Consider the following 14526-nt stretch of genomic DNA (forward strand, 5'->3'; position numbering starts at 1 on the left):
TTTGCTTACTATACTTTATTAAAACAAACAAGTTTAAAATATTATCATGTCTCTAATACTAATCAACTATTACAATATAAAAGAAAACACAACATTACAATATCATTAAATCAGCCTTGTCTACTATAAAATGCTCTACTTGTTACATACATGTTTAAAATACTTATATAATATCACATAATTGTTCTATCCTTACAAACTAGGGTCCCTTACTAACTAATTTAGTGCAACAATACAAATATTTTGTATCATATAACACTATTGAACTTACAGACTAGAGAAAACAATGATTAACATAAATACTATAAAAATATCAAGATGAAACTCTTGATTTCAATTGCCATTTGGGCCATTGGAAAGAGAAATATGATTTTAATTATTCTGCTTCATATTTGCATTTTAATATATAATCATTTTCTCAACTGCCCAATTTATGTGAATCATTGTTGAATAAGAAATGTAGATTGATGATTTTGTTGTTATACATTACACATAAAATCAGATTATTGCTGAGATTAAATTCCATGGCAAATTTCAGCTGCTAAAAAACTGTTCTAAAATCTCATGAAAAATAAATCTCTGTCACCTTTGGAACAAAAAAGAATCGGGAATTAAATGCAATTCAAATCTGATTTTACTATTAGGCATTCTCTTTGTCATTTCAGGAGAGATTTAAGTCTATTAATTTTGATTTTCACTCAATGTCTTATTATAGGTATATTTTGCCCTGCCCTTGTAACAAAACATCAAGCTTAAACCATAATTAATATTTCAAATCTTTTAGGTCTTTCAACATTTTCTAATATAATATATTGTATTCTTCATATTAGAATATTATTTGATTTTAAATATGTAATAGTTATTTCTTAGTCATATGATGTTGTTTATAATGATGCTGTAGAAGCATATTATGGAAGGTGTCATGATGTTTCTTCTTTATCTTACCACAGTCACTTGCTTGTTCTAGTTCCAAGTAGACTTCCTTCAGTTTATTCTCATCAACATCAATACCTGGATTAAATAAAATATTTGACTCTGTATTTGTGGCTTTTAATCAGTAACCTTATAGTTTCAGCTTTACAGCTGATAAATCATTGACAAACATATGTTGTCTGATCTTTTCCTAGTTAAAATCATATCTTGAAAGTTTTTGACCTAAGTGATAAATAAATATCAAGAAAAATACCTGATTGTTCATTAGTGTATGATGTAGCAACAAATTTAATATTCTTTTCAACTTTTTTCTCTTTAACAGAGTTACAATGTTCTTCTTTAACTGGGCTATAAAATAAAATAATACAAAAGTTAAGATATTCTGTACTGTAATATTTTTATGTTTCTTAATAAAACAAAAAATAACTAATTTCATATACTTTGTAGGTATACCTAAATTGTTTATCAATTGGTGATACAATAACACAAATGCATCCCAGTATTATGTCACTGCTGTCTTCATCTCCCTTAATAAGAATAATATATTTTTACAAGTATTTTATTTGACAGATAGGTTTTTTGATAGAAGAAAATAATTGTTAAATTTAACCAACTTAACATCAATTTCTGGCAATGGTAAGTGGGTAAACATGTATCTTTCAAAGCCAAAAAAAAACACATTCTGACCTTAAAATCTTCAACTTTGTTAATGTCTTGCTTGGCTTCTTCCAACAAACCTAGCAACTTCCTACAAATTATAGATTTTTAACTTTCATGTTATTTCCTGTAGCAAATTATTCATTCTCATAATAATCATTTTGGTTTTATAATAATGGTATTTTTAATTTTTTAACTAAATAATCATAATATAAATGTATAAGAGTCAAAGCAAAATTGTAAGTAAATGTGTTGAAAAACAGCTTAATTCAGGATAATGTTTATGGTCATACTTACATTTTAGGACTTGATTATAGAGTTGCTTCGCTTATTACATTATACTTTGTTGTCCCAGAAATCAATATACCAAAAATCAGGTCAATCGGATGATTAGATCACATAAAAATTTGTTGTCAAAAAAGTAAAAAAAAACAACATGTTTAAAATGGACGTACGGACATTTTGGTGATGATTATAGACTTGCTATGCTTTTTAAATCGTTCCTAACTATTAAAGGAATCACCATGCAAAATTTGAAATCGATAGGACAATTCTAACATGCCTAAATTAACAAAAAAAGCTATCCGTTATGGACATACAGACGGACCAACCCTAATTATAGAAAAGCTTCGCTTTTAAAAATTACTTTTAAAGTATATGATTGTTTTGTATTTAACTTTTTGGAAATCTCATTAATACTCTAACTAACTGGACATATTTAGAACTTAACACTTTAGTTTATCAAAATATCTTACTCTTGTATTAGATTGAACTTGTTGTTATTGGATTTTGTGTGTACATATGGTTTTATTTTAGCCACTTCTGTATATATTTCTTCTATTCTTGCTCGTTCTTTAGGCAGTTCCACACGTACAACTAAATATTTCAGTAAGATTTAGATATATGTATATTTATTTTTATGACAGTCTATCTTTTCTAAAAATATGTTTATTTTACTTTTAAAAATTTTGTATTAATTTCAATATTACCTTCTGGAAAACATTTAAGACGTGTCTCAAGGAAAATGTAAACATTAGTCATCATTTCTACAATTTCATCATCTGGTTCAGATTTAACTGTGTCAATGATAGGATCTTCATCTGCTGCTCTTACCAATAATCTTCTACCATATATGAGCTGGCACAATATTGGGCATATTATTGGATCAGTATTTGCATACTCAGGGCAACAACCATTAGTTGTAGCACCTGCTGTGGTTGGAGGGGCAGTAGTAGTAACTGTTGTTGTAGTAGTTGATGTTGATAATGTTGTAGTTGTGGTTTCAGGAATGCCTGGAATTCCAGTTACATTTGTACAACCTAAAGAAGAGCTCATACAACATCATGTTTATTATGAAATGAGAAAATTTTATAGCATTTGAATATCCAAAATAGTAGTTGAATATTTAAGTGGATATTCAATATAGAACCAAAATTATAGCTAGAAACTTCTAAATAGCAGATAAGTGTGTTTTGCTTGAAACAATATACCTGAAATGGTGAAGTGTTTTATACCACTCAATATTACTACAAAGCAACATAAGCAACCTCAACCACCCTAACAGTCTATGCATTCCTGAAAGTCCCTTACCTATTACAAAATTACCACAGTCATCTGTAACAGATGAAGTTGAAACAGAACTTGTAAATACCCCAGATACTTGGTTACCACTTGCTTCTTATGATTGTATTTTTTATTAGAAATGCTAACTTGGTTATACCTTATATTCTAATTTGAACTAATATGAATTTGAACTAATTTACCATTTATACCATTTCTGTGTTTGTGGTTTATCTTTAATTGAAGTATAATCACATAAAAAAAAATTACCTTTAATTTTAATTTTAATTGTAATAATAAGATCATATTTTATAGCAAAGAAAATGTTTTTACCTGAATCAAGTTCTTCAATCTTATCAAAGAAGTATTGCTGGCCATCTATATATGCTGAAGTCATGTTAGTATATGCAATCTTCAATTTTTGATTTTGTTGGTAAACTTTGCTAGACATTTCCTGAATGTAGGTTTCATTACAATCTCGTGTTTGACAACATTCATATAAACAGGTATACACTTCTATCAAGACCAATATTGTTTCTTGTTCATCTGTTGACATATTAACATAATTTGCTGGTGTTGTGAGATCTTCTCTCTTGCGTCTTCCTCCTGCTGCCAACAATTGTTGGACCAAGATGATAAGTTCCTGCGTTGTTGCTTGAAGTCCTTGTACTTGATTCCAAAGAACACATAATTCAACTTCATCAACCCAACCATTATATGGACATTCTGCCACAACAGTATTTAGAACTGGAAGTGTAGTTGTTGTTGTAGTAGTTGTAGTTGTGGTTGTAGTAGTAGTAGTTGTTGTTGTAGATGTAGTCGTGGTTGATGTAGTTGTTGTAGATGTAGTCGTGGTTGATGTAGTTGTTGTAGATGTAGTCGTGGTTGATGTAGTTGTTGTTGTAGTTGATGTAGTTGTAGTAGTAGTAGTTGTTGTGGTAGTAGTAGTTGTTGTGGTAGTAGTTGTTGTTGTGGTGGTAGTAGTTGTTGTTGTGGTGGTAGTAGTTGTAGTGGTGGTAGTTGATGTTGTAGTCGTTGTCGTGGTGGTTGTTGTAGTGGTTGTAGTAGAAGTTGTTGTAGAAGTAGTAGTTGTAGTAGAAGTTGTTGTAGAAGTAGTTGTAGTAGAGGTAGTAGTAGTTGTAGTTGGAACACCAGTAGTTGTAGTTGGTGTAACAATAAAAGTTGTACTTGTTAAAGTTTCTGTTACTGGATTTCCACTTGAATCTGTGAAAAAAAATATTTTAAACTCTATTGAACAATTTTATAAACAAAATTGCCAAACAAATTTGTAAACTTTTAAAGGGACTGTAAATGATAAAATTTCTCATCAGATTGTTAAACCTTAACATCATCTCATTCATATAATCTCAAAGATAGGGCAAAACTGTCTCTCGTTTCCTTAAAAAACGGCTTTTTCCGCCGATTTTTATTATATCCAAGATTGGGGAAAAAATTTCAGGACTATATAAATGTGCAGTTAATTGTCTCTTTTTCCTTCTATAGCTAAAACTAAACTTTTTGACATAGTTCTCTATTTTTCCCAATAGTTAAGCTGACTTTTAACATAATCCTTGCTTTAAACAAATGTATAGTTACTTAGAAATTGATAAAATAAGCAATATTTTTTATTTAAAGAGTATAAGAAGCTAATATCATTCTTTTAGCATCCACGTAGAAGCTTTAGCTTAATACAATAACAATGACCACTTACATTGTTATTATCCTATATGTTTTTTTATAGAAAAATTAATAGATTTTCTCTTTAGTACCAATATTCCTATAAAAATATGGTTGCTAAAGGAAGCATTGTTTAACAAATAATTTTCTTGATTTAGGATGAAAATTAAAAATCAAGGTTTTAGAAACTGTACAGTAATATAACAGCCATTTATTAGGGCAATTTCTATTCAGCTTTCTTCATTAGATATATGGGAGATAGATTTTTAATATTTTTACTTTGGTTATAGACTTATGGTAATAATAGACGTTTTTTAAAACATAATTTTCTCACTTTGGAGAAGAAAAATAACATGTGTATGAACACTCTACTTATTTCCCAGTGTTTCGATTGGTAAACTTATGAATACAGCTTCCCTATTTGTCAATTTTTGGGGATTCTGATTCGCTGGTACATTTTAACAAAAAAAATTTAGTGGAAATTATAAACACAAAAAAACTGTCTCTTTCGCAAGATTTTAATGTTATCACATTATTTCAATATAGCCTATATTATACCCAATGGTATCTAAAACCGAAGTTTCTTGATTTTTTGTTTAAAAGTAATAATCTTAAATTTTTCCTGTTATTTTAATTAGAATAAATATTAAAGAGAAATAGTAAGAAATTAATTTTTTTTCATAAAAATCAAATTAGGAGGCAAAACAATAAAAATGCTTTTCAATGCTGCTTATATTAACCCTTTCTAAATCACTGTTATGTTTGGGATTAGTTACTGAAACACTTTAATACCAAATACAATAATAAAGCTAGAAACAGGTTTTTTTATTAGTATCCAAGTAACATTAGTTGGCCCATCTCTTGCATATTGGGCTGGTGGAAACACACAGGAAACCCTCATACCTCAAATAACTGTGACCCTAATAATAACTATGCATACCTGTTACAGTGCTTCCACTTGCATCAGTAACAACAACAGTTTCAACAGTGGTAGGGACTGTAGCAGTTACAGGATTACCACTTGCATCTAAAGTAAATACATTTATTTATATTGAATGAATTAAATGTTAAATCCTTGTTTGTAAATTAAAAATCTTAAAGCCCTTATTCTAAAGTAATAAATAGCAAAGAAATGTATGAGGAAAAACAGCTAAATTATAAAATAGAATTGTAGTAAATTAATATTTCAAAAATTACCAGTAACTGTGCTTCCACTTGCATCAGTAACAACAACAGTTTCAACTGTAGTAGGGACTGTGGCAGTTACAGGATTACCACTTGCATCTGAAGTAAATATATTTATTTTTATTGAATTTTCAGATTTTAAAACAGTATTTGGTTTAGAAAACCAACATGCCTTAAGTATACTTTGTAAAAAAAAATTCATTGGAAATGACAGAAAAATCTTTGGACGAAGATGGACGTGTACAACGAGATGGCCGCGCATATGTTCAACAAGGCAGATTCCAAATGCGCCGGTGGTTTAATCTGGATTCTCGACTAGGGCCCACTAAATCTGGCCTCAGCCTATCTGTAGGTAAGGTAGAGTTATGAAACTTGCTGGGGATTATGTTAGATACATAAGTAAGACACTAGAAAAGACTAGAGCTCTCTATCTGAAATGGCTTGGCCGTAGTACTCCAGCAAAGTGAAACGGGGCAGATTTTTAGATGTAAAAAAAGTCAAAACCCATGAAAATTTCTCGGTTCTTGACTCCAGGGACCCATATTGAACTTAAAAAACTCATTTTAGACTATGGGTTGCGCTGACAACCCTAGCTGTAACTTCATGCCATTTCCAAAAAGGTGAAAAACGTCGTTCTAGCTCAACTGTGGTCCAAATAAGAGCCTCCGTGTATAAGAGTAGCTTGAAAGATGGGCGAATTTGGATCCTGCGGTTACTCATGTTCCTAAGAAAATGTGGCCTCCCAGCAGCCCGATCTTAATTCAATGGACTTTTGGGCCTGGGGCTACTTTGAAGCTTGCACCTAAAGACGTGCCCATACCACAAAGACCTCCCTCATTGCCACTATCAAGGAAACTACGTCAGCTTGGTCAGGTACATTTTGACCTAGACCTGCCGGCAGTTGAGGAGGCGGGTAGAGGCGGTGATTAAGGCTGGCGGCGATTTTATTGAATAATCTAATAGACATACCTATTTTGCTTCCCAGTTTTTAAAATTCAATAAAATCTTTAAAATTGACGATTTTATGTTCATTTCTTTAGAAGTTAGAATTTGTCCGGTCTTATTTGCCCCACCCTGTATCTATAGCATACCAGTAACAGTGCTTCCACTTGCATCTGTAACAACAACAGTTTCAACAGTAGTAGGAACTGTGGCAGTTACAGGATTACCACTTGCATCTAAAGTAAATACATTTATTTATATTGAATGAATTAAATGTTAAATCCTTGTTTTTAAATTAAAAATCTTAAAGCCCTTATTATAAAGTAATAAATAGCAAAGAAATGTATGAGGAAAAACAGCTAAATTATAAAATAGAATTGTAGTAAATTAATATTTCAAAAATTACCAGTAACTGTGCTTCCACTTGCATCAGTAACAACAACAGTTTCAACTGTAGTAGGGACTGTGGCAGTTACAGGATTACCACTTGCATCTGAAGTAAATATATTTATTTTTATTGAATTTTCAGATTTTAAAACAGTATTTGGTTTAGAAAACCAACATGCCTAAAGTGTACTTTGTAGAAAAAAAAATTCATTGGAAATGACAGAAATGTCTTAAGTTTTTAGATTTAAACATATGTATAGCATACCAGTAACAGTGCTTCCACTTGCATCTGTAACAACAACAGTTTCAACAGTGGTAGGGACTGTAGCAGTTACAGGATTACCACTTGCATCTAAATAAATACATTTGTTAAATGAGGATTTTCAAATTAAAAACCCTTATATGTAAATTAAAAAAGCCCTTATTCAAAATACTAAATAACAAAGAAATTTCTAAGGAATAACAGCTAATTACAAAATATAATTGTACAGAGTCATTCAAGAGAAATGATTTACATTTATGTAAAATGCTTTATATATTTGGAAAACCTGTTATGGAACATTTAAGTATCAAATATTAAAAAATTGTTATTTTAACAAGTTATGCCTGAAATACCGGTTTTTACAAAGCCCTTATGTTTTATATGTCTATTGGAGTAAATGATTATTTTTAAAAATTACCAGTTACAGTGCTTCCACTTGCATCTGTAACAACAACAGTTTCAACTGTGGTAGGGACTGTAGCAGTTACAGGATTACCACTTGAATCTAAATAAATACATTTATTGAACAAGGATAAATAAAATAAAAATGTTCTTATCTCTAGAATAAGCCAAAAAAAAATATTAACAATGTACATACATACATACATATTCAGACATTCCAGATTCTTTTTTGAGGATTTAACACTTTATTTAAAGTTAACAAAAAAATATGAATTTCATAACAATTTTCCAGCAATGACTGTGAAGTGGATGGTTATTAATGAATATAGTGTTATATTTATTAGTAAAGAAACCTACCAGTAACAGTGCTTCCACTTGCATCTGTAACAACAACAGTTTCAACTGTGGTAGGAACTGTGGCAGTAACAGGATTACCACTTGCATCTATAGGAAATATGTTTATTGATTTCAGATTTAATAATGATCATATATGCCCTTAATATAATTAGTAAAGAAACAATAGATAAATTTATGAGAATTGGCTAATAAAAAATATATATAAAGAAGCCTGACAACAGTCATGCATTATTGAATATGTAAATTATATGACATGTATTGTATCTACAGCAAGAGATCAAATTTATGCTTTTTTGTCCCTATTCTCTTAGAAAATCAAAGTTTCAAAAAAATCCATTTCTCTTGAAAGACCCTATAGTAAAAAATGTCATTGTTCAATTATTAATTATTTATGAATAAAATATTATGTATTTGAGAAGAAATAATATTACCAGTAACAGTGCTTCCACTTGAATCTGTTACAACAATAGTTTCAACAGTTGTAGGAACCGTAGCAGTAACAGGATTACCACTTGCATCTAAATGAATACATTTGTTAATTGTACCCATGTCTTTTGTCCCGTTTTGGTAGGGAGTGGCTGATTTATCACTATTTTCTTGACTTTTTATACTACCACACTATTACATAGATGGTACCTTTTGTCCCTTTGTAGTAAATATTGTTTTCTAACTTATTATTTAGATTAACAAAATAGAAATTTTCTCTCCTGCAGCATTAGCAAAAAAGAAAAATATGACCTTGATTTTGTAGCTAGCTTATACCTATATTAAAATTCATCAATTTATTTCTCCAGACACTCCAAATATTTTTTTTGAGGATTCAACACTAATGCTTTATTTAAAGTTGACAAAAAATGAAATATAGTAAACAATATATATTTCATAACAATTTCCCAGTAATGGTAAAAATTAAAAACCTACCAGTAACAGTGCTTCCACTTGCATCTGTAACAACAACAGTTTCAACAGTGGTAGGAACCGTAGCAGTTACAGGATTACCACTTGCATCTAAATGAATACATTTGTTAATGAAGATTAACAAAATAGAAAATTTTCTTCCTGCAGCATTAGCAAAAAAGTAAAATATGACCTTGCTTTTGTAGGTAGCTTATACCTATATTAAAAATCATCAATTTATTTCTTCAGACACTTCAAATATTTTTTTTTGAGGATTTAACATTAATGCTTTATTTAAAGTTGACAAAAAATGAAATAGAGTTAAACAATATAAATTTCATAACAATTTCCCAGTTATGGTAAAAATTAAAAACCTACCAGTAACAGTGCTTCCACTTGCATCTGTAACAACAACAGTTTCAACTGTGGTAGGCACTGTTGCAGTTACAGGATTACCACTTGCATCTTAATAAATACATTAGTTGAATGAGGATTTTTAAATTTTAAACCCTTTTATGTAAATTAAAAATTTAAATGCCCTTAATTTGAAATGATAAATAACAACGAAATTTATAAAGAATAATAGTTAATTTATAAAATAAAATTGTGGTAGACAAATCTTTCAAACTTACCAGTAACTGTGCTTCCACTTGCATCTGTAACAACAACAGTTTCAACAGTTGTAGGGACTGTTGCAGTTACAGGATTACCACTTGCATCTAAAAAAGGATTTTCAAATAATAATAATAATAAATTATACACCATTTTTGTTGGAATAAGCCAACCAGTCAGTCAGTGAGAAGATGAAATACTTATAGAGATACTATGCATCTAAAATGTAAGATATAATTGTGTCTATAAATTACCAGTAACTGTGCTTCCACTGGCATCTGTAACAACAACAATTTCAACTGTGGTAGGCACTGTTGCAGTTACAGGATTACCACTTGCATCTTAATAAATACATTAGTTGAATGAGAATTTTTAAATTTTAAACCCTTTTATGTAAATTAAAAATTTAAATGCCCTTAATTTGAAATGATAAATAACAAAGAAATTTATAAAGAATTATAGTTAATTTATAAAATAAAATTGTGGTAGACAAATCTTTCAAAATTACCAGTAACAGTAACAGTATGGTAAAAATTAAAAACCTACCAGTAACAGTGCTTCCACTTGCATCTGTAACAATAACAATTTCAACTGTGGTAGGCACTGTTGCAGTTACAGGATTACCACTTGCATCTTAATAAATACATTAGTTGAATGAGGATTTTTAAATTTTAAACCCTTTTATGTAAATTAAAAATTTAAATGCCCATAATTTGAAATGATAAATAACAAAGAAATCTATAAAGAATTATGGTTAATTTATAAAATAAAATTGTGGTAGACAAATCTTTCAAAATTACCAGTAACAGTACTTCCACTTGCATCTGTAACAACAACAGTTTCAACAGTTGTAGGAACTGTGGCAGTTACAGGATTACCACTGGCATCTAAATTAAATATACCTTTATTTATTTTATTCTGATTTAACCAAAAGTAGTTCAAATTTTAATAAGAGTTTAAGTCTACAATCTTTATTTTGTTACCATCAAAAGGAAAATATATAATATAAAAAATTTTTAAATTAAAGAAAATAACATATATGCTTATATACTGCTTTGAATCTAAGGGCACTCTAGTATTATCTATAATACAAAGTAGCTTGATGTCTGTCCGTCTTTCCGTCTGTCTGTCTGTCCGTCTGTCCATCTGAAGCTTAAGATCTCAATAACCACTAAACCGATCGGATTCTACTCTTCAGGGAATATACCTTCTGATCCTGTGGTGGTTTAAGGCTATTTTTTTGGGGGATGGGACACCCCCAACCCCCCAAAAATAAAAAAAAACACCCCCAAATTTTTTTTTTTACATTTTTTGTAAAATCTCAGTAACTGCTGATCAAATTGGGCTCTACCCTTCTGGGAATATACCTACTGGTCCTCTGGTAATTTTAAGCTATTTTCTTGGGGGGTGGGACACCCCAACCCCCCCAAAAATAAAAAAATCCCCACTTCCAAAATTTTTAATTTTTAAAAATTTTTAATTTTTAAAAATTTTTGTAAACAAAAACCAGCAATTGGGGTGGGGGAACCCCACTGCAACATGGGGCGAAGCCCCCATGAATCCTCCCCCCCCCAAATTTTTTTTTTAAAATTTTAATTTTTGTGTATACGAACAACATAGGTTTAATTTTTACGAATTGAAATTTTTTTGTACAAATTGAAATTTTTGTGCATAAAGCGCACAACCTGGGTTTAACTTTACCACAGAGTAATTAAACAAAGAACAATTTTTTTGAATATTTCTATTAAGGAGGGTTGACTTCCCATAACTTTATAGGGCGAAGCCGCTAGTATTATATAATCTAATAAATTATACACCATTTTTGTTGGAATAAGCCAACCAGTCAGTCAGTAAGAAAATGAAATGCTTATAGAGATGCTATGCATCTAAAATGTAAGATATAAATGTGTCTATAAATTACCAGTAACTGTGCTTCCACTTGCATCTGTAACAACAACAGTTTCAACAGTTGTAGGGACTGTTGCAGTTACAGGATTACCACTTGCATCTAAAAAAGGATTTTCAAATAAGTAACCCTTAAAGGAACCCTGCAAGAAATATAACGCTTTAATTAGTGAAAGACTGTCACAAGAAGACCCAATACCGAAAAGTTGAAGCCTCCAGCTTCAATAACAAAAAGTTATTTAAAAATGATTATTTTAGTACAATGAAAATTTTGAAAGTTTTTCATTGCTAGTAATAGAATTTTTATTATTTAAATACAAAAATTATAAGCTTATTTTTGGCAGAAACTTAGAATGCCATTTTTACAATAAAAACACCCTTCTTTATAGTCAAAATCATTCACAAAAATTCAGCTTAATTTGCATTGTAATGAGAGTACTGTAGTATGAGAATGCCAGCCTTTAGGATTTCTAGCCAATCAGAAGTCTAAGTTCGCTGAACAACCAATCACAGCAGAGCATCTTTATTACTTACATTAGTTTTATTTTTTTCATGCTATGATTTACGCTTACAAATGCAATTTAAACCAAATTTTTAAAAGAGATTTTGACTACAAAAAGGGGTGTTTTTTTATTGTAAATGTGTTATCAGTTACTGGCAGTCTAAGTTTGAGACAAAAATAAGCTTTTAATTTTGCTTCCAGACAACCTAATTTGATATTGAAATTTCTATCATGAGCAATGAAATGTCTGTAACTTATTTGTTATTGAAGCTGTAAGCTTCAAATTTTGGGTATTGGGTCTACTCGTGGCAAGCTTCTGTAACAACAACAGTTTCAACTGTGGTAGGAACTGTGGCAGTTAAATGATTACCACTTGCATCTAAGAATCAAAAAAATCTAATAATAATTTTTAGATTTAAAACCACAATTTTTTGGAAAACAATTATATCCCAAAAGTATTTGTAATATTAAATGTAATTGTAAAATATGATCATGGTTATAAATTACCTGTAACTGTGCTTCCACTTGCATCTGTAACAACAACAGTTTCTACAGTGGTAGGGACTATGGCAGTTACAGGATTGCCACTTGCATCTAAAAAATATACTGAATGGTGACTTTTCAGTTCTTAAAACTTTGATTTTATAAAAACTATATTTAGTTATAGACAAATGACAAATAAATCAATGATAATTAACTGATAAATGGATTATTCAGATAAAAAGTTTCAAAACTTACCAGTAACTGTGCTTCCACTTGCATCTGTAACAACAACAGTTTCAACTGTGGTAGGCACTGTTGCAGTTACAGGATTACCACTTGCATCTAAAGTAATTATTTTTATTTCTATTGTATTTTTAGAATTTAAACCATTATTTGGTTTAGAAAACCAACATGCCCAAACTGCACTTGGTAGAAAAATAAATTCATTGGAAATGACAGATATATGTTAAGCTTTGAGATTTAAATATGTGTATAGCATACCTGTAACTGTGCTTCCACTTGCATCTGTAACAACAACAGTTTCTACAGTGGTAGGGACTGTGGCAGTTACAGGATTGCCACTTGCATCTAAAAAATATACTGAATGGTGACTTTTCAGTTCTTAAAACTTTGATTTTATAAAAACTATATTTGGTTATAGACAAATGACAAATAAATCAATGATAATTAACTGATAAATGGATTATTTAGTTATAAAGTCTCAAAACTTACCAGTAACTGTGCTTCCACTTGCATCTGTAACAACAACAGTTTCAACTGTGGTAGGCACTGTTGCAGTTACAGGATTACCACTTGCATCTAAAGTAATTATTTTTATTTCTATTGTATTTTTAGAATTTAAAACATTATTTGGTTTAGAAAACCAACATGCCCAAATTGCACTTGGTAGTAAAATAAATTTATTGGAAATGACAGATATATGTTAAGCTTTTAGATTTAAATATGTGTATAGCATACCAGTAACAGTGCTTCCACTTGCATCTGTAACAACAACAGTTTCAACAGTGGTAGGGACTGTAGCAGTTACAAGATTACCACTTGCATCTAAATAAATACATTTCTTGAATGATTTTTAAATTTTAAACCATTATATGTAAATTAAAAAAGCCCTTATTATAAAATACTAAATAACAAAGAAATTTATAAGGAATAACAACAATTATTTCAACAAATTATGCCTTAAAAACTGGTTTTTTCAAAGGCCCTATTTAATTTATGATGATTAGAGTAAATGATGATTTTAAAAACTTACCAGTAACAGTGCTTCCACTTGCATCTGTAACAACAACAGTTTCAACTGTTGTAGGCACTGTTGCAGTTACAGGATTACCACTTGCATCTAAAGTAATAGTTATTTCTCGCATCGTATTATAATTAGCTTTCTGCGGATATAGAATGTACAATTATAAGATTTAAACCATTTATTTTATACCCAAGGTGCCGAAGGCACTGGCTAAAAAACTGGTTTTAAACTTATGATTGTACATTTTTATATTTGTAGAAAGCTGGATATAGCACAATGCTAGACATAGTTTTTTCGTATGGATGAGAACCGGTTCCTATCCACCGGATTTGAATGAATACAAGAAATATATTTATTTATATTGTATTTTTAGAATTTAAAACATTATTTGGTTTAGGTAAACCAACAAGCCCAAACTGCACTTGGTAGAAAAATAAATTCATTGGAAATGACAGATATATGTTAAGCTTTTAGATTTAGATATGTATATAGCATACCAGT

General features: G+C 30.0%; 1 protein-coding gene across 1 annotated transcript in view; it reads right to left on the reverse strand.

Annotated features, from left to right (window-relative positions):
- The window catches only part of LOC145333958 (uncharacterized), a 43259-nt gene continuing 28733 nt past the window's right edge, over nucleotides 1-14526 (reverse strand). The window contains exons 25-49 of the mRNA XM_080179217.1: nucleotides 13494-13580; nucleotides 13263-13349; nucleotides 13017-13103; nucleotides 12786-12872; nucleotides 11793-11879; nucleotides 10672-10758; nucleotides 10126-10212; nucleotides 9892-9978; nucleotides 9638-9724; nucleotides 9284-9370; nucleotides 8794-8880; nucleotides 8363-8449; nucleotides 8022-8108; nucleotides 7607-7693; nucleotides 7361-7447; nucleotides 7104-7190; nucleotides 6025-6111; nucleotides 5768-5854; nucleotides 3484-4374; nucleotides 2580-2909; nucleotides 2346-2466; nucleotides 1621-1681; nucleotides 1387-1460; nucleotides 1187-1281; nucleotides 1-1011 (exon numbers count right to left, since the gene is read on the reverse strand). Coding sequence (XP_080035343.1) covers nucleotides 860-1011; nucleotides 1187-1281; nucleotides 1387-1460; nucleotides 1621-1681; nucleotides 2346-2466; nucleotides 2580-2909; nucleotides 3484-4374; nucleotides 5768-5854; nucleotides 6025-6111; nucleotides 7104-7190; nucleotides 7361-7447; nucleotides 7607-7693; nucleotides 8022-8108; nucleotides 8363-8449; nucleotides 8794-8880; nucleotides 9284-9370; nucleotides 9638-9724; nucleotides 9892-9978; nucleotides 10126-10212; nucleotides 10672-10758; nucleotides 11793-11879; nucleotides 12786-12872; nucleotides 13017-13103; nucleotides 13263-13349; nucleotides 13494-13580 — 3290 coding nt within the window. The 3' untranslated portion in view covers nucleotides 1-859. The remainder of the gene's footprint in view (nucleotides 1012-1186; nucleotides 1282-1386; nucleotides 1461-1620; nucleotides 1682-2345; nucleotides 2467-2579; nucleotides 2910-3483; nucleotides 4375-5767; nucleotides 5855-6024; nucleotides 6112-7103; nucleotides 7191-7360; nucleotides 7448-7606; nucleotides 7694-8021; nucleotides 8109-8362; nucleotides 8450-8793; nucleotides 8881-9283; nucleotides 9371-9637; nucleotides 9725-9891; nucleotides 9979-10125; nucleotides 10213-10671; nucleotides 10759-11792; nucleotides 11880-12785; nucleotides 12873-13016; nucleotides 13104-13262; nucleotides 13350-13493; nucleotides 13581-14526) is intronic.

The sequence above is a fragment of the Acartia tonsa genome, chromosome 12 (genome assembly GCF_053477335.1).
Source record: "Acartia tonsa isolate MP-2025a chromosome 12, ASM5347733v1, whole genome shotgun sequence".
NCBI classification, from domain to species: Eukaryota; Metazoa; Arthropoda; class Copepoda; order Calanoida; family Acartiidae; genus Acartia; species Acartia tonsa.